We start from the raw sequence: 23784 nt of genomic DNA on the forward strand, positions 1-23784 counted from the left end.
CCTTTTTTTTCCCTTTTTCAAAAAAAAAACAACAACTTGTGAACGTTTTAATGATGTAATTCTTTCTCAAGCATGAAAATGCACAACTGAAAAGATAAAGCTGCAACTAAGAGTTTTTAGTCCACACAGGCTATAAGTATCCCCTGAGCCCTTAATTGCACATTAACGTGTTCTTTTTCAAGGAATTAACTGTTCCTGACTGACCAGGCAAAGGCACACAGACCTCATTAAAAAAGAGAGCGGGGGAAGGAGGAAGGAAGGGAAAACAAGGGAGACAGTTTAACAAGAGAGACAGGAGACAAAGAGGGTGTGGTGCCAGCGTAAATCTTTGCACTGTTCATCATACAGTTTTAGCCAAACAACAGGAACCTTTTTGAAGACAGTTTTATTTTTCAAACAAATAATGATACACGTGCAGTGTGTATCACTAAATCTAATTCTGCAGGGATTTTTCTGCTTATAATGTTTGTAATCAGTCATACTGTGTCAGTGTCATTTTTCATAAAGCACCACACTGTATATACTTCAAGTAAATGCTCTTACAAAAAAGCAAAGCCTCACACTCTGGCTGTAAACACATGTACAAGAGATGAACGCACTATTATCTGAGATTGAAGTCTGCAGTCTTTTTCCAGTGACAGCTATTATATAAGTTTCCTTAGAATAATATCTAGGGTATAGTATGGAACAAAAAAACTGAACACAAATACTACACGACAACTTGAAACAACAATTTGACCTGTTTTGTCAATTTCCTCTCAATAAATGACAGCGTTTTGTTAGTTTAGCTGGTCCAAAGAGACGTCCCCTTTCCCCACTGTGGATTGGGATCTTGATCGGGAGCTTTTTATTATTTCCAAATAGTCTTTTATATCCAAAAGTGAGGTACCGAAAGGTTTCCGTTTGCATCAAAGTCCATATGATTGTAATGGTAGAAATGATGGCAATGGAAATGTACAACGAAGATCACAGTCACTTTATTCAGCAGCTGGGAAGACAAAAATGCAGACATGTCACTGACACCTATATTCATATAAGAGTTAGTAGTGATCACATTTTAATGAATTGATTATTGAATGTTGGACATAGGAATATGATTATTCCAAATTACTGCTGCTGAAGGACACTTCATATTTCCAAAAAGCCACAGAAGGAAGATAAAAGTCATCCCCTAATTCATTTCATCGTTGGAAAACAAAAACAGAAATACATGTTATGTTTTTTAACCTAAACATCTTCAATATGTCAAGTCAGAAAGCTTAATTCAATTCAGATAATACAGGTTGACGCATGGGCATTAAACTGAGACATATATGGGAGTTAGAAAAATGAACTCTGGATCATTGCAAAATTTCACATATCATTAATCACGACACCAAGCAAAGTTCTAGAGTAAACTTGCAGTTGCCATCCTGTCTCAGTACATAGATGAATGCTGTCTGGAATTAATATACACTCAAAATTCATCTGCCTGACTCTTAAGGCTGCTCTCATTTTATAAACAAAATGCACAGTGGCTGCTTTTTTTTCTCCCCCAGAACTGAATTCCTTTTAAATGTCAAGTGTCTTGGAACATGTCAGCGAAGGTTAGTCCTCTGAGACCACACTGTGCTGACTGTGGGGCTCAGTAAAAGACTTCATAGGAGCTGGAAACATTAGCTACCTCCCTGCGACAGTCTAATGATAGGTTGCTGGGCTTCATGCATATTGGCAATGAAGGAAGAAGTGGTTTGTCATGGATATGTGTTGAATACAAACACCATGTCAACTCTCATTTCCTTTGTTTGGTTGTTTATATGAAATAAAAGCTAAATGTTGCAGGTTATGTTTGCTTGGCGTTAGGTCTCTTTCATGTGAGGCCAAAATCAGAGGCACAATAATGTAAAAACTGGCTTTTGTTGCTCTAGTGCATGTGTATAATTTGGTAATTATGGATGTGGACTCTTAAAGACAAGGGCACTCGGGTTCTTTTTAAAACTCAAGACGTGGGGGCATGTGTGTGTTTTTGTGCCTGGGTGCGTGCGCACAACTACACCTATGCATGATAGCTCATTTGTGTGTGTATAAATCAGCTCTCACCTCCTCCATCACTCCCAGTGGTTTATGGGAGCCCAGCAGGGAGGCACATCAGCCTCCCCCTTTGATGGTGACACACATGATTCATGGCCTTTAGAGACCGTTTGTTTTCATTACGCCTCCTCGTCAGCTCGCTGTAGCTGTATCACGGTTTCATGCAACGCAAGCAAATTTGGGCCAAAATGAGAGGAAAGAATTTCAAGAGGAGAGTTTTTTTTGGCTGTGGAAGAAACAAAGGGGCTTGGTTTGGGTATAAAGAGAAGAAACTTAAGTCAGGATGACGGCTGCCCGCGGCTACTTTTTCCACTGTCGTTTGGGTTCAGAGGTGGTCAGGGATTCATAATATGTCAGACTCTCGGAAAAAGTAGGAGTTGAAAGGGTATGGGAAAGTCAAAGGTCCAATCTGTCTTAAAACATCCAATTTCATCCATTTTCTTAGTTCTGACCTTGGTCTAATCTCCTGGTTGCTGCTCTTTATGTATTATACAAAACTTGCTCACACTTGCTGTTTCAAGGCAGAAATTTAGTTAAATAAAAACATAAAATAAGGATGCAGTGTGGCTCATAGTATGCATACCTATGATGAAGACCATGGTGATGATGATGATGATGATGATGATGATGATGATGATGATGATGATGATGATGATGATGATGACACTGATGGCAGTTATGGTGATAAAATCAAGAGTGATGATGAGGACGAAACCAGAGGTCAGGCTTTGGAAACCCAAGAAAGCCGAGGGGTCAGGGAGGCTCCAGCAGAATAAACCATGTGGAGGCAACATTTAGGGCATCGCATCCTTAACCTCCAGGTTGTTGAACTGAATAAATGTTGAACGAAGTCTGGCTGTTTTGTCTCTCGCCTGTCCTGCCCTCCACTGATCTATGTAAACAGAGTACAAATGTAGTAAAAAAAATCCTTTTAAGAGCCAGGAATCATTCACTGAGTACAACGTCCCTGTTGTGGTACATTTCTCCAAACCTATTACTGGCACACGTGGGCAGTAATAGCTGCTTGTGCCAAGCAAAACAATAGAATCACCAGAATCCATATTTACATCTGATAAGTAGGCTGACAACGATGTCAGCTACTGTTATTTAATGAAAGCGTAGTGGCTTAAATGCTCACATAGAACTGTCATGTGTCAGATAGTCTTTCCATTGAGGCAAGCTACATTGAGGTGTTAAATAGTGAGTCCACTAGTCAGCTGTCTGTGTCAAGTAAGAATTTCCATCATGAGGAATTTATCGTATGTTTTAGGGCAGCAGTCAAAAGACAAGTCTTGCTTTCAGGCAGGGTTAATGACCTGCAGACATGGTTGACCAGGCCCCCTCCATCCTCCAGACAGAGAAGGCGTAGCTCAGTCTTTCATGGGCCAGGTAGTTACATCCAGCCAGCTTAGTGTCCATCTCATCACTCTGCAGTACCTGGTACAGGAAGTCAATGTAGCGTGATGCCAACTTAAGGGTCTGGATCTTGCTCAGTTTGTCCGAGGGGAGTGTAGGGATTATTTTACGCAATGAGGCAAAGGCTTCGTTCAAAGACTGTGTCCGCTGGCGCTCCCGGATGTTGGCAATCACCCGCTGGGCGTGTGGGTCCTCAAGAGCTGAGAGACCTCCAGGACTAGGACCAAGGACAGGAGAAAGCGATGGGCCTGAGGAAGGTGGCCGATGTTGAGGACTCCTCTTGAGTTTTTTGGGTCCAGTCGGGGTGTAGATCTGGATGTCGTCCCCTGGCTTGACCTTGCCATAGTTTGCTGATGTAGTAGGAGTAACTGTGGTAATGTGATCCTCTGTATGTGAGCCTGTGGGCCGTTTACGCCCGGTGACCCCTGGTGTTGCTACAACAACAGGACATGCATTAGAAGGTGGTCTCCCCATGTTCTCCTTGCTGGAAACCACCCCTCCCTCAGGGTGGTCATCATTTGACTGCTCCTCCTCTCTCATGCTTGGCAACGTTTTTCTTCTGTCTTCTCTCCTCTTTATAAGACTCGTTATCCTTCACTGCTTCTCTGAATATCTCCAGCGTTTCTCTCTTTCCTTTGGTGTGTTTCTCTCCACTCCCCCTCTGCTTCTTTTAAACTGTTCAGTTCGTCTTCAGGAACTCCCTCTGTTACGTTGTGTGTCTTTTCTTCTGCTGTGTCGCTCCTTCTTCTCCAACAGTTATCAGTTTTAAACTTAGTTACATTCCAAACGTCCCCAACCAAAATGGGAGAGTAATCAGCACTCAGTTTTTGGACTACAGTGCTTCTTCATCCACACACATAGAAACCAATGATATCTTCCCAGTCTCTGTAAGTGTACACTGCATCGGCAAACTGGGCTTTTCTCATGCCTCGCTCCTGTGGCTGCATGTGAGACAACAGCAACCTGAATCTGACTTTTTAAAGGGAGGGGACCATGAAACTTTCAGCTACCCACCCATCTGACTCACTGATTGGACCAGAGGACTTTTTTGGACAGCTGAGCTTAAGACAACAGGAAGAATGAATCTTAAGCGATTGGTCCGATCAAAGGGACGAGGCGGAGACAAAGGTGTGCCGTACAGCCAACCAAATCAACCGTTGTGACGTTTGCTTCTTGTCATAGAAGTTGCCCAAGTTTATAGGTTCCAGATTTCCTCCAAAGTAAGTTGCTACCATCCCCCCTCTCACTGCCTGGTTCTCTGTCCTCTCCTGTCTCCCTTCTCCACAGCTCAGCACCAGCATCAGTTGCTTTTTATGTAGTTCAGAGAAAAGAAAAAAGAAGCCCCACAAATGTTTTTGTTTTTGGTTTGAAAGTCAGACAAAGTTCACCTACATTTTCCTGCCACGTGGTTGATCTTTCTGCTTTAGAAACAGTGATGATATTCTTAGGACATTACATTCCAGCCAGATGCAGTAATGGACTTAGGTAATATGTCTTTCATTGTTTATTTTCTGTTGGGTAAACAAAATTAAATTGTTGCAGTTGCCAGGTCTGCCATCATTAGTGATTGAAGATGAATAGAGATGACAGTATACAATCCTTTAGAAAATATTATAAAAATAAATACAGAAGTACAATAATAAATCCTTTTACCTTAAACTACGACCTCATGTCAGACGCCATCAATTCATCAAAACAAAAATAACTTTTTGTATTCTCTGCAGAGGTAGACTAAGTACACAACTCTATTACATGAGTCAAAATAGAGATACTCCTGGTCAAATATTACTCCAATACAAGTTAAAGTAGTTCAGTCAAATTTTTACTTGACTTAAAGTACCATGGTACTTGCTTTTAAAAATGCTTAATATTAAAAAGTACATTTTTTTTTCATGTCAACACATTGTTGAATTGTTCCACGGAGCATTTACACAACCTAAACAACCTACTGAATGACTGACTAATTGGAAAACCTGTAGAGTAAAAAGCTTCGAGCTTAGAATATGCTACAAAGCTGAAAACACAATTGAATCCCCCAAAAGGAAAGACAACTTCTACAAGTTGTCAGTTTAAAAGTTTATCTGCAATTAAATAAACACTACATACCTAGACATGCTTTCTCAAGTTGGATGGCTAATTTTTGTAGGCAGTGATGATGTTTGTTCGTGATAAATACAACAAACATTTAAAACGAAAGAAATCTTTCTTAATATTTAAATGTCAACCATGGCTTTAATATATGGTTGTTGTATGGTTGTGGCAATCTTTTTTTCTCATCTTTATCTAACGTAGCCTTTGTTAGGCTACTGCCAAGTTCAGCTTGAGCTGTTGAGCTTGTTTTTTCTTCTGCGACAAACACAGCCTATGACCTATCACATTTTAGAAAATAAAATAAAATGTATTCTGCTGACTAAAAGCTCTGCTTCAGTGTAACAAGTATTTAATAGAAATGTTGTGAAGTCAAAAGTACAATACTTGTCTTTTAGGTGCATTGAAGTCATATGTTTCCAAAAAAATTATACCCAAGTAAAGCACTGACTCTTAAGTACAGTACTGAAGTGAATCCCTGGTTCTGTGTTAACGTAAATGCATTGTTTGGCAAATTAGCTAAAACTATCTAAAGCAGTGACACAGAAAGTTGTTCTTGTTTGTGAAACAACAGAAGGAGTGTGCTTTATTGCACTGGCAGTGACTTGGCTGTAGTTTCTCAGCACAGACCTGGAGGGAGGGAAGGGCTGGCATTCAGTCAGCACCGCCGCACTGAGGTCTAATCACAGCATTAAGGAAGGAATGAGTTCTGTGATTCAGAGCGAGGCCTGTGGGACATTTTGTTTCTTTCATCCACTGAACCACGTCTAGAACAAGCCTCAGTCCAGCTCCAGCGTGGACTTTGCTCTCCAAAGCTGTGGGTGAGTTTCCAGCATGGCCCAGAGCCACACCCCCACAAGAGAAGAGTCCATTGTTTGCATGATGCTTTTCAGAGACAAGATGCTTCCCTCTGATGAAGACGCTGGAAAATGGTTTTGCACATGACACAGAACTGAAAAAGTCTCTCCACTGAGTCAACTCAGCGATGGCTCAAGTCCACAACAAGAAGAGAAACCTCCATTGTCTGATGATACCATTTCTCTTGTGCGCACAGGACTGTGCACACACAATTATGCCACAATATCTGAAGTAGTATATGTAATATGCAGACCCACATCTCTAAAAAAGCTGCTGGAGGTTTCTGACCAAGCTTTTTGACCAAGGCTGTGTTCGGAGCCGCCTACTAACGTATTGCCTACTACATACTCATTGAGTATATACTGTTTATTACCTACTAAATTAACAAATCAGTGTGCCATTACCAAGCTGTGTTCACAATGACGTATGCAGCCAGTATCCAGTGACAGCGACAACTGGCGGGGATTTTAGAGAAGACTGAAAGCTGTTACACTATTCGCTAATAACACTGTTAATGTTAACATTTTTCAGGTGAGAATATAACTGTATAGACCTACAATTTTGGTCCTTATCTATAAGTAACGTCTATTTGTAAATCTGCTCCAACAATTTCAGAGATTTGGGGAGGGCAGCTGGCCAGTGTAGTTTACCGTAACATCCTGGGTCCAGAGGAGCGTTTGAGTGTTGATTTGTTGCTGGCTTGTGCCAGGAGCCTCCGCCTCGTTGCCTGCCATCCTGGTTTGAAGAGCCGCAATGCATCATGGGGCACTTGAGTGTGTCCAGTATGCTCATGGCGCATACTGAGAAACTCTTGCTAATCTAGTATACATCTGGGTATTTCTCGTGTACACAAAACTCACATACTGAACACACAGCTGGAACACACTACATACTCATTTTGACATCACACTTAGTATGAGTAGTACGTTAGTAGGTGGTTCCGAACACAGCACAAGTCTTATTTTTATTTTCTTCTTCTACTTCTTCTTCTACGCCCTGTACAAGTTCAATGACACAAACCTCCACACAGTGCCCAGATGTGCCTATAATAGACTGTAAACCGGTTGTATGCCCCTATCAGGGGGCTTTTATTGTAGCAACACTGGATATCAAAAGATGTCCATGGGGTTTTCTGTGTGGTGTGTTAAAGAGAGGGTGATGACCAAAAGAGAGATTTGCATTTATTTAAATAACAACCTCCACATTTGTCGAGAAATTCGAACTTTCTGGGACTTAAATGTGGGAGTCAACAGTACAAATGTCTATTGGTGTTAGGTTTTCAAAAAGGTAAAGGTTTAGACATTGTGACTTGTCAAATGGATGAATGAAGGATATGGCTGAAGTTAATGTGACCATGCAGTTATATGGCGCTGCTCATAGAGCCCACCATGTGTGATTGTGATTAGCTGGTATGCTCTAAGCCTGGTGACAAACCTACAATCTAACCAGTGTGTTTTTATCACAGCCTCTGGTCATCAAGGTATGAGCTGCTCCTAACAATTTCCTTCTTACTGTCCCTCTGGCATCATGGCTCAGTAAGGTTGTTGAATGTACATAACATCTGTTGCCCCAGCTAAGGTCAGGGCAGCGTAGGTAATGTAACATGTAGTTTGAACAGCAAAGAAGAGAATAGCTAAGTCAATTACACAAGGAGTTAGCAAAGTGAAAGAATTTTGATAACAGTAGCAATGTGTGGCTGGTATTATGTCACAATCCCCTCCTTGTGAGCGTGTGTGTGTGTGTGTGTGTGTGTGTGTGTGTGTGTGTGTGTGTGTGTCATCATGGCAAAATGTGGTCTTGCAGCTGGTGCAAAATAGCTCAAATGTGTAAAATACACCATATGAATTTTCCCTTGGGGAGAAATAATGTTGTTTTTTTTAGGGACAAAACACACCCCATGGAGACCCTGTGGGATGGGAATTCAAACAGTTCCAAACTGTCCACATGGACAAGGAAGAAGATAGTCCGGTGTAAATATGGAGTGTTTTTAAATTTGGTTTCGCAAATTTGGTAGGATACACACAAATCTTTTTCTTGAGAATCATTGAATGATAATTTTGATACTTAGCTCATAGCTAGGTTAGCTAGTTTATTGATGCCTTTGGTCAGGGGCAGGGGAATGAGCTAAAAACACCACATCTACCACATCACTGCCTTGCTAGAAGTTGATGATGGTGAATCTCTAAGCAGACAACCACAGACCAACAATTAGCACTGATTTGGAGAGAAGTCTGTGGCCTGATCAAGTCTGCGGCCTGGTCAGTGTAAGTCCAGTATTCGATCTCATTTTGGCTCTGTTTTAGTTTCCTCATATTCAAAGGAAAAATGTTGTCTTTCAGCTGCTGGATGCTTGATTACTTTCATCCCTAACTTTTGCTTGTAGTGTGTAATGTGTTTATGAGATAAAACAGCTGCCTGCTGTGATTGAAAACAGGGCTGATGTGAGTGGAGTTGTCAGATGAAAAAAACACAACAATAAGCTGAAAGTGGGTAGAAGCAACATTTCAGTGGGGTTTCACATCGTCATTTGATCCATTATCAAAATAAAACAGTATTTAGCACAGGTTGAACGATTTTGAAAAAAGGTTTGAGGAGAGTATGAGTAACATATTCTTAAACTTTATATGACAAAACTGGGCATGCAGTCACACAATGATCAAATTAGTATTAACACAATCAGTCTGGTGTTGAGTGACAAAAAATATTTACATATGAAAGCTTGGGTTACTGTAACAATCCTGCTCTACAATGCTTCAAATTGTTGTTGTGGAAATGAGTGTGGATATATACTCTGTGCACAGACCGCTGCCAAAGTGACGGACTCCTTTTCATCTTCTTCTCTTTAAACATCATCAGACTGTGCGTCCTCTCTGTGGGCAATGGGACACCTGTGACGGATCACAACTATTTACATATCACAGCTCCCTTGAAACAGTTCCTTGCTTGCTAAAAATAAATACCTCCAAGCTAGAGGAGTGATGGAAAATGGATATCAGGTTTTGATATAAACACATATACTGGGGCAGGGGAGAGCAGCGAGTCAGGTCACGCTCACAATGCTTCATCTTTGTATGGGAATGCCTCCCGGAGGCTGACTGCGTCTGGAAAAAGGGGAAAGAACACTGGACCCTGTCTGTTTGAACTGCACGCTCAAATGAGGACTTAGCATAAATATTTCCACCATGAGAAATGGGAGAATGTTATCACATGTGGAGCTTATATATACACACACATGGCACACACACATGTTTGAAACTCCATGGGTTTACAATGCGGAATGCACTGAACACAGACACACAAATAAAGAGGGTCCACAATATAAGCAAGTTAGTAAAGGATGTTCGTTAGAGTACGGGGAGAAATTTAGTTCGTCATTTTATATGAGTGAAACTAATTTTCCATACAACATCTATGACTGTCCTCCATTTAAACACTATTTTTAGATTATTTATTTCGTATCTACAATCTAGCTACATTTCACAATGTTGGTATTTGTTACAAGGCTTAGTTAGCATTCAGTACACAGTATTTAGTTTTTCTAATGGGGTAGCATTATATTGTATAATCCTGTGTTGTAACCCATCTTGAAATATGGTGGGTGGCATACTGGACCTTCATTGCCATGGTTACAAATAATAAACACAGGATTAATCTTAAGGAACAGTCACAGTTTGCTTAATTGTAGTCACAAAAACTATCTGGTGAGGTTTATGAAGACATTATAGTTTGGGATTAAATTAGTACTTTTTAGAGGGCCTTTGTTGTTCTGGTATAAGACAATAATAAGACCCATAAGAGCATACCAGCAACAGGCGTACTGGCCATTCGTCATCATAATAAACATGTGTCACTCCATCCATCCCAACTTCCTCCTCCTTGTCTCTCTATACAGCATCACCTGGCATAAAATCTGCCCCTGCTAGAGATCGACAAATGTGGGTCATAATCAGCTGCTTGCCCATACAACTCTTTACCTGTTCGACTCCTATTTTAATTTCAGTCACTTTTTCTTTTTAAATCCAATATTCAATTTTAGTGATATATTAACTTTATTCCTGTCAACTGTATTTCCACTGGAAGTGGAGATGGATTGCGTACAGCTGGAGTAGAAAGAGATGGCTAGAGTACGGTGGAGTTACAGAAAAATCTCTGATAAACCAATTATACTCTAGCTGCCTATAGCACCAAACAGCAGACAAGGTTAGGAAGAACTGTGTGACTTTCTGCTCCATAGTGATCAAAATCAATTAATAAGTGGACTAATTTTGTCTTGGGAAAGATAATTTTGTTGTTTATCCATCCTCGAGATGCCAAAGTCAGATGGAATTTAATCCATAAATTTGGATGTCCATTTTAAAAGAAGCCTGTCTGATGTGCAGATCAGTTTAAAACAAAATACGGACATCCTTCCATCCACAAATCCAATATCTGGGATATGAGTAACATCACCCAACACTGAATACTTGACATTGTGAATATTTTACATGCCAAGAAGGTGTGGGCATGAGACATTTGGAAGACGTTGGATTTTGGTTACTTAACAACTGAATTTATAACAAACAAATTATCAACATCAGCTGTCATCAGTATTCTTCATCAAGTTAATGTTGGCATTAGACGTTGCCCTGACACTTAATTGTGACACTTAATGCAGTGTTGGATTCTGGCAGAATTTCACTTGTAAAAAGTCAAAATAGGATTTAGTCATAAATACGCAGTAAAAATGTTTTTCTTCCTCATCAGTTTCTATACGACACTATCCTGCACCTTATTAAAAAGCGAGTGCTTTTCTGTGATATCCTTTCCTGTGATATAGAGAATTTTCCATCCATTATGTGGCTATGGAGAGATCCCTTCTGTATGTGATTCCAGTGTAACAAAAAATATCCACAGTATTTGAAAATGTACTCAAAATGTAGGCCACATGTGAGGTGACACAGGATTTAAAGAGGGAGGCGACACAGTATTTAAAGTAATTTAAAATGTATTTTATTTCAAACTAAGACAAAAGCAAGTGAAAAACAGTGGCAGTGTGGGATGTATTTGTGGTGTTAAGGCAGAACAAATCAGAAAACTGCTTTAGGTTTCATTACAGTAGATAAATGCTCTGCTTATCTCTGTGCACTACATTGAAAAGTAAAATGGTCCTCACTTTCAACAAGAGGACATTCTATATTTTTCATTGTATAAACTTCTCCTGCCTCTAGGGTATCACTACTCTTCTCAAATTTAAAACCACTGATTCACTGATTAAATTTTGAGCGAATGAAATTAAAAGCCCGGATGCAACCAAAGAAAATTATAAGTAGTAAAAGAAGAATTATGGAAACTGAAAAACTTACAGCCGAGCCAAGAGTGGCAGTAAAACATAACCATATTAAAACAATTACAGTTATTATTATACATATACAAAATTTAAACTTCTGCCACAGGAACAAAAATAGTGGCATAAAATACAGTCCAGCAGGAATTGTAGCTGCACACAGACCCATGAACATCCCTGACAGCCCACTGTGGGCACATGAGGACAGAAAAGCTCCTACAGCTGCCCCCACTGTCACCCCCAACCTTCCCCACAATCCATAGTGATCTGCTGCTGCTGCTGCCCCCGCTGCAAGAGACACCCCTACTGCCCCTGCCAGCCCCATCAGAGCTCCTATAGTGGGACCTGGACCCAGCACAGGTAGAGCTGCCTTTATAGCTCCTAAAACTGCTGCACCCGAACCTGCAGCACTAGCACAGATTGTACGTGCTCCACCCTTTTGCCAAGACACAAATAATGACGTCCCTATAGCAGCTGTCCACAACTGAGGAGTTAAAACTCCAACAAACATGCCCTCTAGTACAGCACTGCTTGTGTTTGTGGATGCTGGTGACTGTAAGGAGACTATTGGCTGCCTTGCAATATTAAATACATCAGTTATGAACAACATCAATGGGACAGATGCAGTAGTTAGTTTGAAATCATATGTGTTTCCAAGTAGAATTACACCCCAAATTGTTGGAAATAATGCAACCATAAGAATCAGCTTTGTTGTCAAGTATAAATGAATTAACGCTATAGTCATTACAGTTGCTGGTGTAAGAAGCCAAACTGTAAATGGAGTAATATAATTGTAGTCAAAGCAAGCAAGGATGGGTACAAGACAAAAAACGAATAAGAAAAATAATAAATAATTAATAAGGAACCACATGAAAAGTTTTAAACTGAAAGTAATAGATAGAAAACTTCCTAAAGCTGAACCCAGAATGTATCCAGTTGCAGTGACACCCATGAGACACACTGGTCCAGCCAGAACAAGGGCCTTTCCCATTGCTGCCTCACCATATTTTTTAGTCACCAGTGCATATGTTGATAATCCACAACAGATGCCTGCAGCAAGTGACAAGGTTGAGGAAAACACACCAAACTCCTCGACCAATAAGGATATGTAAGTGTTTAACATATGATCATTACTTGTCCTTTGTAAAATACCTACATTTTCTTTAAGAGGGTAGTCCCTGATGTAGTTTTCTAACTGGTCCACGAGCAGCCTGTTGTCAGCCAGAAGCTCCAGGGACTGAAGCACGACGACTGCTGTCCCTCCCAGCAGCAGACCTCCTGCAGCTCCTGACAGCAGCCCGATGCAAAAGGCGCCAATGGCTGATGCCAACCCTGAGGATAAATGGACAAGTCTTAATGGTCACAGTGCATATGTGTGTGTCTGTGTGTGTGTGTGTGTGTGTGTCTGTTTGTGTCTGTGTGTCTGTGTGTGATTGTATGGCTATGAAGTGTGGGGAAGTGAGGACATTGAGGGTTAAGTGTTGGATTTTGGGATCAGGTTAAGATTAGGTTTTGGTTCAAGGTCTGGGGAATGCATTATCTTATTGTGAGTGTGTGTGTGCGCGTGTATAGTACCCTACATTTCACTGCATTTGTTTATATGAGAAACACACACAAACTCACGTATACAGTGAACTTACCAGAGTGGAAAAAGGAGGGTAATCGCAGACCTCTGTCAAACACACACAATGTCTCTAAATATGATGTAATCACATGAACTCAAAAAAAACTGAATTGATAAACTGTGTTTTCAGTTTACCTGTTGATCTCGTTGTGTACGACTGTAGCATTGGGACTGTGAAGGTTCATCTCACCTGACAAGAAAGATGAAGAGTCATAATGACAGAGTGACATTTGCACATGAGTTATCAACCTCTAATGCCATAATCAATCCACACAAATATCCTCACAGGTGACGATGCCAAATTCATAGCTGACAGCAGTTGAGAAATCAAGCTACACTGTTTGCAGCACTATTCACACTTTCATCCATATAAAATGATCTTACATCAGTACACATTAAGAATAGTTCAGTAGAGGATAGACATAAATTCATCATTCATCATTCCCTCAAATCTCTGCAACAGAGATGATGAGTGCAAAGTCAGCATGACTCATAGAGCCACAATTGTCACATTTAAATGAATATATACCAGGCTGAAACCAGGCAGAGACTCAAATCTCAGCAATGCATTAAGACTTGAAGAAGCTCACCAGTGTCAGATCTGTCCATGGCTTGTGAAACAGCTCACAGATAACAGCAAAAGATCAGCAAAGTCTTCAACTCCTTTTCTTCTCAGATGTTTCCACCTTTTATTCCCTGGTCCTTAAACTCTGTGAAATCATTCAAATGTGGGCAGCTACAGTGAGAATCCCTCAGTTGACACTGTTTTTGACTCCTACAGCATGGTCTGAAACAAGCTTGACACTGTGGGGTAGTTTTTGATGAGCCTGATGCAAAACTGGAGCTTCAACATTCTTTAACAGGAACATTCTTCAGCTAACAGTCAAAACCATTTAACTCTTCATGGTTTCAGCTGTGCACAAAAAGATTCTGAGGTATTAAGTTGAACTAATACACTGACATGACTGAAACAGCTCACTGAATCTCCCAACTGACTCCACTTTCAAGACATTATCTGGTCATGTGAACGCGCAGGTCAAGCGAGAAAAAGACACAACATCGAAGAGGTTCTTTACATACTGTAATGTTGCTGAGCCTTAGATCAAGTACAAAAATAAAACAGGTATAAATGAAGAGAGTGAGTTGAATTCCTAATTATTGAATAACCAAAGCTGTCATAGATTCCCTGTCTGACCAATAATTATGTCCAGTGCTGCTGTATTTATAGTGGACTAACATTACATAAAAGATGAACTCTACCAATTCTACACATTAAAGTCTGCTTCCACATCTGGGGGGCACTGCTGCATAAGTGAAAGAGTTGTATAAAGCCTGTTGTGGCTCCAGAGGGAGCTGGTCTAGTTGCATTGTGGGTAATATGGGCACAAGGTTTTGAGAAGGAAGAAGAATGCATGGGGGAAAGACAGTGTCTCTGGTTCTGCTGCATTTATTTCAATCTTTTTAAAAGAAATGTGTCCATTGTGAGTCCAAGAAAGTTAGATGAGTGCAGGCTGGTGAATTTGTCGCTCACTAAAATCGTGACTGGAACATTTACTGATATCCACAATTTAAACAAAAAAATTGAACTGTTCTCATTCTGTAGTACTTTCCCACCAGGACACAACCCTTTTTTCTGTGATGAAGTTCAGGTGAACATGTTTACATTGACAGACCATGGTGCACAAAGGAGCTCACACATAAGCTTTTATCACTAGCTTTATGATAAGATATATTCTAGAAGGAGGTGCTCTGTGTTCTCTAAACACTTTGTCAGAAAGTGAGCTGAAGATGTATACCCTGGTGAAATTAAACTGGCACAGGACACAGGAATATCTTTTAGGCTCTTTATTCTGAACAATTACATTTTGTGTTCAGTTGACTAATAAAAAGGTAAAACATTTCAAATCAAAAGATGCAAGATGTTTGTGTGCTGTTTACAGAGCACTAGTTGATAAACAGAATCCATCCATAAAAATAAAAAAAATGAAAAAAGAACATTGACATTACTTTAGCTGCAGTTTAAGTTGAAGAACAGGTGTTATCCAAAACAAAATCTTGTGGTCTCTTAAACCACATTGCCATGTCCTCAGAATCTCTTAACCCACTTTCTATGTTGTGTAGAAATCATTCAAGTGCCACTAGATATCATTTTCTTTGAGGATTGACTTACACCTTCTGCAAATATGGTTGAAGAAAGGTTTGTAAGGGAAGGTTTGTAATGCTCTGATCTGAACTTGTGCTCATTTTGTCAGGTCCAGTTAAACCCCTGCAAGTTCTACTCAGCTGGACCCGATCTAAAATGCAGCAACAGTCTCCATCTGTCCGCATATGATTATCTTTTTGTTTGTCTTCTATGCAATTGTGGCACAAATAATGTGTCTATCTACCCCTCAAATTGGAAGAAACATAGGGAACATTGATAGATATATTATTACTAGATAAAACATACATATAACATGAAATTTCATTACATTATTATATATACACACATTACATGAAACAAAAGGGTGTAGGTAAATAATATAAGGACTATGGGTATATGCAGGAATATACCAAAACATGCTTTGAGCGACCATTATGGAAAATGGGAATGCAGCAGGATAAGATAAGATCCAGCAGGAATTGTAGCTGCACACAGACCCATTAACATCCCTGACAGCCCGCTGTGGGCACATGAGGACAGAAAAGCTCCTACAGCTGCCCCCACTGTCACCCCCAACCTTCCCCACAATCCATAGTTATCTGCTGCTGCTGCCCCCGCTGCAAGAGACACCCCTACTGCCCCTGCCACTCCCGTCAGAGCTCCTATAGTGGGACCTGGACCCAGCACAGGTAGAGCTGCCTTTATAGCAGCTAAAACTGCTCCACCCGAACCTGCAGCACCAGCACAGATTTTATGTGCCCCACCCCTTTGCCAAGACACAAATAATAACATTCCTATAGCAGCTGTCCACATCTGAGTAGTTAAAACTCCAACAAACATGCCCTCTAGTACAGCACTGCTGGTGTTTGTGTTTGTGGAAACAGATGCAAAACATGTTATAAATGCTATTAATAAAGCAACTGGTATCAAAGACATAAATAGCAATAAATCCTCATAAATCCTCAAATGTAAGTTGAACAGGCACTGAATGGCAAGAAACACAAATGTTACCACTACTGAAATAATAAGCCACATTAAAACACTAATGTTTAAAGTAATAGACAGAAAACTTTCTAAAGCTAGACCCAGAAAGCATCCAGTTGCAGTGAAACCCATGAGACACACTGGTCCAGCCAGAGAAAAGGCCTTCCCCATTGCTGCTTCAACGGCTTCACCGTGTTTTTTAATCGCCACAGCATATGTTGATAATCCAAAAAAGATACCTACAAGTAATGACAAGAAAGAGGAAAACACACCAAACGTCTGTACAAATATGGATATGGGAATGCCATGCACTTGATTATCAGTTTCCCGTTGGACAATTTCCTTTGCTGTCTTTTTCAAATCATAATTGATTTCTAACTGGTCCATGAGCAGCCTGTTGTCAGCCAGAAGCTCCAGGGACTGAAGCACGACGACTGCTGTCCCTCCCAGCAGCAGACCTCCTACAGCTCCTGACAGCAGCCCGATGCAAAAGGCGCCAATGGCTGATGCCAACCCTGAGGATAAATGGATGCTTAATATGGAGGATTATAAGGGCAGTAGATGACCTGCCAGTGTGTGTGTGTGTGCGTGTGGCATTCTCCTGAACAGTACCAACACAGGTGTGTACTCCAGTCACATGACTTTACTAAACCCAAAGACTTGCAACTCAACTTTTACTTTTACATCAATGACTGTTCACTTCACTTGGACTTGGATTAAAGATAAAGATTACAAAAAAATGTTACATAAAACAACTCTTCATTTTTTTGTTGACAGATAAACAGTGACGTCAAGTCAATCACGCTACACAAGCAGGAGGGAAAGATGTATGGCAGCGCATGCAGACACCAGATGATACGTCAGATTTTCATGCTGAGATGTGACAACCCTGTGTCCTAGAAATCATCTTGATACACTCAGTTGCTAGTTTATTAGGTTCACGAAGATAAAACTTTTTCTACTCTCTTCTACTGTAATGGACAAAGAGCCAGGCTGCCCATCAGGAGCTGAATGTGGTTTAATGTCTTGCCCAAGGACGCTTAGACATGAAGACAGGAGGAGTTAGGAGGAGACAGGAGGATTTTATAACTGCTGGGGTCAATAAAAAATCAGTGTGTCAAACATTTGGCTCGGAAGTTACATATTGTAACTGTTTCACAGGGATGATCAAGACACAGCTGATAATTTAGCGTTTAAATGTTCTAAAGTTTAAAAATTCTAAACAATAATAAGGAAACAATAAGAAAAAACACTCTTGTCCTTAAAACTACCACACTGTTACTGTTAAATATAAATAGCTGTAAATTTGGTAAAGATTTGAGACTTGTTAGTCTTGACATTGGACTTTAAAATGGGACTTCCTGGCCAAAACCTGAAACTTATCATGACTTGCAGAGCAGTGACTTCACACCACATTCTGAATATCATCACTTTATGTAAGAATATACACTCCACTTACCAGATGTAACACAGGAAGGTAGTCTGATACTTCTGAAATAAACAATGAACGTTTAGGTTAAAAAAATATGTAAATAAAAATGTGACTTATGCAAAGAAAAATATGACTGCCACCATCTGTAAATTGCAAGGTTTCATTAATCAATATTATCACTGTCATGTGTGGGGGAAAATCCATTATCTGGTCTGCTAATGTACCCATAAGAACTAAAATGATTTCTGTTGTATTGACTTTGTTAAAGTAAAACATAAAACACTATTGTTAAGACTAAGATGAATGGCATATATAATATTGAAGGATTAACTATTTTACTTTGTACTGACTTGAAATAAGCCTTTAATTGTTTAATTCACCTGTTGACTCTGCTGCAGTCCTCTGTAACACGAGGCATCTGCTGGTTCGGCTGATCTGAAGGAGAGAAATGTACATTTATCAACATCTTTATACATCAGTATAAAAGATAAGGTCACAGTCTTTCAGGTCTTTAAAATACTCATGAAGACTGCAGTGAGCTGTGTTTGCTAATCAGACTTTTCTAATGAGCTTCCAGTGTAAGTGATGAGGGCCAGTGTGATCAAGAGAAAAAATGTTGCAATGTTTATTTAGACCATGTAAATAGAGTTACATATAAACAGACTTCAAAAATCGTGAGCTTACAGTATCATTTAAACCAAAGACCCAAATCTCCATAGTGTGGTCAGACTAAAAGGAAGCTCACCAGTGTCGGATTGGTCCATCGTTAAACAGATGCCAGCAAACGTCTCAGCTTCTTCTATTCTCAGATCTTTCCACCTTTCAGGTCTTGAAATTTTCTGATATTATTCAAAGTTAGTCAGTTGCAATGAAAAACTGTCACTTTACTTCTCAGTTCAGACACAAAACACAGGAGATACTGTCCTTCTGTTCTCTGTGCCAGCCTGGTGCGTTGCTTTTAAGGCCCCTGGTGCACAAACTGGAAGTTCAACATTTGTTACCTTAAAAAGGTCACGATGATGATGAACAAAGGAAAACATCAATCAAATTTAAGTTGAACACAATAAAAGATCATGTCACCTACCCTGCACAGGGGCCCACACCCACACACACATGCATGCATATACACACACACACACACACACACACACACACACACACACACACACATAAACTTGCATACGTAAATTAAATATATATTGGCAAGGCAGGGCAAATTTATTTGTATAGTAATACAGTATGAATGTTGCTCATCAGGTTTTGTGTTCAGTGATCAAGATCTGGGTTGTCATGAAAGATCCAACTTCCAGTAACCAGGACGCAGTGGCTGAGAAAAAAGAGACAAAAGACAAAGGATGCCAACAAAGGAGTGCGTTTACAAAGCGTGTGGTTCTTGGGCTGTTGCTGTCAAACCAAAAACAACAAAATATTTTGCAGGTGATAACATAACAGCATGATTAACAGGAAACATCATACTCCACTGACTGTACAGTAGAGTTTGGGATTAAATTAGTACTTTTTAGAGGGCCTTCGTTGTTCTAGTATAAGACAATAATAAGACCCATAAGAGCATACCAGCAACAGGCGTACTGGCCATTCGTCATCATAATAAACATGTGTCACTCCATCCATCCCAACTTCCTCCTCCTTGTCTCTCTATACAGCATCACCTGGCATAAAATCTGCCCCTGCTAGAGATCGACAAATGTGGGTCATAATCAGCTGCTTGCCCATACAACTCTTTACCTGTTCGACTCCTATTTTAATTTCAGTCACTTTTTCTTTTTAAATCCAATATTCAATTTTAGTGATATATTAACTTTATTCCTGTCAACTGTATTTCCACTGGAAGTGCAGATGGATTGTGTACAGCTGGAGTAGAAAGAGATGGCTAGAGTACGGTGGAGTTACAGAAAAATCTCTGATAAACCAATTATACTCTAGCTGCCTATAGCACCAAACAGCAGACAAGGTTAGGAAGAACTGTGTGACTTTCTGCTCCATAGTGATCAAAATCAATTAATAAGTGGACTAATTTTGTCTTGGGAAAGATAATTTTGTTGTTTATCCATCCTCGAGATGCCAAAGTCAGATGGAATTTAATCCATAAATTTGGATGTCCATTTTAAAAGAAGCCTGTCTGATGTGCAGATCAGTTTAAAACAAAATACGGACATCCTTCCATCCACAAATCCAATATCTGGGATATGAGTAACATCACCCAACACTGAATACTTGACATTGTGAATATTTTACATGCCAAGAAGGTGTGGGCATGAGACATTTGGAAGACGTTGGATTTTGGTTACTTAACAACTGAATTTATAACAAACAAATTATCAACATCAGCTGTCATCAGTATTCTTCATCAAGTTAATGTTGGCATTAGACGTTGCCCTGACACTTAATTGTGACACTTAATGCAGTGTTGGATTCTGGCAGAATTTCACTTGTAAAAAGTCAAAATAGGATTTAGTCATAAATACGCAGTAAAAATGTTTTTCTTCCTCATCAGTTTCTATACGACACTATCCTGCACCTTATTAAAAAGCGAGTGCTTTTCTGTGATATCCTTTCCTGTGATATAGAGAATTTTCCATCCATTATGTGGCTATGGAGAGATCCCTTCTGTATGTGATTCCAGTGTAACAAAAAATATCCACAGTATTTGAAAATGTACTCAAAATGTAGGCCACATGTGAGGTGACACAGGATTTAAAGAGGGAGGCGACACAGTATTTAAAGTAATTTAAAATGTATTTTATTTCAAACTAAGACAAAAGCAAGTGAAAAACAGTGGCAGTGTGGGATGTATTTGTGGTGTTAAGGCAGAACAAATCAGAAAACTGCTTTAGGTTTCATTACAGTAGATAAATGCTCTGCTTATCTCTGTGCACTACATTGAAAAGTAAAATGGTCCTCACTTTCAACAAGAGGACATTCTATATTTTTCATTGTATAAACTTCTCCTGCCTCTAGGGTATCACTACTCTTCTCAAATTTAAAACCACTGATTCACTGATTAAATTTTGAGCGAATGAAATTAAAAGCCCGGATGCAACCAAAGAAAATTATAAGTAGTAAAAGAAGAATTATGGAAACTGAAAAACTTACAGCCGAGCCAAGAGTGGCAGTAAAACATAACCATATTAAAACAATTACAGTTATTATTATACATATACAAAATTTAAACTTCTGCCACAGGAACAAAAATAGTGGCATAAAATACAGTCCAGCAGGAATTGTAGCTGCACACAGACCCATGAACATCCCTGACAGCCCACTGTGGGCACATGAGGACAGAAAAGCTCCTACAGCTGCCCCCACTGTCACCCCCAACCTTCCCCACAATCCATAGTGATCTGCTGCTGCTGCTGCCCCCGCTGCAAGAGACACCCCTACTGCCCCTGCCAGCCCTATCAGAGATCCTATAGTGGGACCTGGACCCAGCACAGGTAGAGCTGCTTTTATAGCTCCTAAAACTGCTGCACCCGAACCTGCAGCACTAGCACAGATTGTACGTGCTCCACCCTTTTGCCAAGACACAAATAATGACGTCCCTATAGCAGCTGTCCACAACTGAGGAGTTAAAACTCCAACAAACATGCCCTCTAGTACAGCACTGCTTGTGTTTGTGGATGTTGGTGACTGTAAGGAGACTATTGGCTGCCTTGCAATATTAAATACATCAGTTATGAACAACATCAATGGGACAGATGCAGTAGTTAGTTTGAAATCATATGTGTTTCCAAGTAGAATTACACCCCAAATTGTTGGAAATAATGCAACCATAAGAATCAGCTTTGTTGTCAAGTATAAATGAATTAACGCTATAGTCATTACAGTTGCTGGTGTAAGAAGCCAAACTGTAAATGGAGTAATATAATTGTAGTCAAAGCAAGCAAGGATGGGTACAAGACAAAAAACGAATAAGAAAAATAATAAATAATTAATAAGGAACCACATGAAAAGTTTTAAACTGAAAGTAATAGATAGAAAACTTCCTAAAGCTGAACCCAGAATGTATCCAGTTGCAGTGACACCCATGAGACACACTGGTCCAGCCAGAACAAGGGCCTTTCCCATTGCTGCCTCACCATATTTTTTAGTCACCAGTGCATATGTTGATAATCCACAACAGATGCCTGCAGCAAGTGACAAGGTTGAGGAAAACACACCAAACTCCTCGACCAATAAGGATATGTAAGTGTTTAACATATGATCATTACTTGTCCTTTGTAAAATACCTACATTTTCTTTAAGAGGGTAGTCCCTGATGTAGTTTTCTAACTGGTCCACGAGCAGCCTGTTGTCAGCCAGAAGCTCCAGGGACTGAAGCACGACGACTGCTGTCCCTCCCAGCAGCAGACCTCCTGCAGCTCCTGACAGCAGCGCGATGCAAAAGGCGCCAATGGCTGATGCCAACCCTGAGGATAAATGGACAAGTCTTAATGGTCACAGTGCATATGTGTGTGTCTGTGTGTGTGTGTGTGTGTGTCTGTTTGTGTCTGTGTGTCTGTGTGTGATTGTATGGCTATGAAGTGTGGGGAAGTGAGGACATTGAGGGTTAAGTGTTGGATTTTGGGATCAGGTTAAGATTAGGTTTTGGTTCAAGGTCTGGGGAATGCATTATCTTATTGTGAGTGTGTGTATGCGCGTGTATAGTACCCTACATTTCACTGCATTTGTTTATATGAGAAACACACACAAACTCACGTATACAGTGAACTTACCAGAGTGGAAAAAGGAGGGTAATCGCAGACCTCTGTCAAACACACACAATGTCTCTAAATATGATGTAATCACATGAACTCAAAAAAAACTGAATTGATAAACTGTGTTTTCAGTTTACCTGTTGATCTCGCTGTGTACGACTGTAGCATTGGGACTGTGAAGGTTCATCTCACCTGACAAGAAAGATGAAGAGTCATAATGACAGAGTGACATTTGCACATGAGTTATCAACCTCTAATGCCATAATCAATCCACACAAATATCCTCACAGGTGACGATGCCAAATTCATAGCTGACAGCAGTTGAGAAATCAAGCTACACTGTTTGCAGCACTATTCACACTTTCATCCATATAAAATGATCTTACATCAGTACATATTAAGAATAGTTCAGTAGAGGATAGACATAAATTCATCATTCATCATTCCCTCAAATCTCTGCAACAGAGATGGTGAGTGCAAAGTCAGCATGACTCATAGAGCCACAATTGTCACATTTAAATGAATATATACCAGGCTGAAACCAGGCAGAGACTCAAATCTCAGCAATGCATTAAGACTTGAAGAAGCTCACCAGTGTCAGATCTGTCCATGGCTTGTGAAGCAGCTCACAGATAACAGCAAAAGATCAGCAAAGTCTTCAACTCCTTTTCTTCTCAGATGTTTCCACCTTTTATTCCCTGGTCCTTAAACTCTGTGAAATCATTCAAATGTGGGCAGCTACAGTGAGAATCCCTCAGTTGACACTGTTTTTGACTCCTACAGCATGGTCTGAAACAAGCTTGACACTGTGGGGTAGTTTTTGATGAGCCTGATGCAAAACTGGAGCTTCAACATTCTTTAACAGGAACATTCTTCAGCTAACAGTCAAAACCATTTAACTCTTCATGGTTTCAGCTGTGCACAAAAAGATTCTGAGGTATTAAGTTGAACTAATATACTGACATGACTGAAACAGCTCACTGAATCTCCCAACTGACTCCACTTTCAAGACATTATCTGGTCATGTGAACGCGCAGGTCAAGCGAGAAAAAGACACAACATTGAAGAGGTTCTTTACATACTGTAATGTTGCTGAGCCTTAGATCAAGTACAAAAATAAAACAGGTACAA

The 23784-nt window shown here is 40.1% G+C and overlaps 1 protein-coding gene across 12 annotated transcripts; it reads right to left on the reverse strand.

Annotated features, from left to right (window-relative positions):
- Positions 1–366: 366 nt before the first annotated feature.
- On the reverse strand, positions 367–23551 carry LOC139620190 (uncharacterized). 12 transcript variants are annotated; one of them, XR_011690754.1, is made up of 10 exons: positions 23246–23551; positions 22791–22845; positions 22672–22703; positions 22190–22365; positions 18684–18777; positions 18319–18373; positions 17966–17997; positions 12912–13087; positions 2654–2962; positions 850–988 (listed from the first exon to the last, which is right to left on the reverse strand). XR_011690754.1 is itself a non-coding variant. In XM_071475499.1 (9 exons), exons 1-9 carry the CDS (start codon positions 23262–23264, stop codon positions 869–871), a joined length of 759 nt encoding a protein of 252 aa, XP_071331600.1. In that variant the 5' UTR covers positions 23265–23550; the 3' UTR covers positions 367–868. The 12 variants fall into 12 exon arrangements, 6 of the variants coding, with proteins under 6 accessions (XP_071331600.1, XP_071331601.1, XP_071331595.1 ...); XM_071475499.1 differs by lacking the exon at positions 2654–2962 and having other exon boundaries at positions 367–988; positions 23246–23550; XM_071475500.1 differs by lacking the exons at positions 850–988; positions 2654–2962 and adding an exon at positions 8278–9320 and having other exon boundaries at positions 23246–23548.
- Positions 23552–23784: the final 233 nt, after the last annotated feature.

Source organism: Trachinotus anak, unplaced genomic scaffold (assembly GCF_046630095.1).
Source record: "Trachinotus anak isolate AG129_WGS33_773 ecotype Australia unplaced genomic scaffold, CSIRO_AGI_Tana_v1 ptg000004l, whole genome shotgun sequence".
NCBI classification, from domain to species: Eukaryota; Metazoa; Chordata; class Actinopteri; order Carangiformes; family Carangidae; genus Trachinotus; species Trachinotus anak.

Bases quoted from the DNA above. Each gene is read 5' to 3' on its own strand.
- LOC139620190 (XM_071475494.1), bottom strand. The intron at 22,704-22,790 runs GTAAACTGAAAA...TGTGTTTGACAG, and splicing joins GTACACAGCGAGATCAACAG to AGGTCTGCGATTACCCTCCT. The intron at 17,998-18,318 runs GTGAATTAAACA...TGTTTATTTCAG, and splicing joins GACTGCAGCAGAGTCAACAG to AAGTATCAGACTACCTTCCT.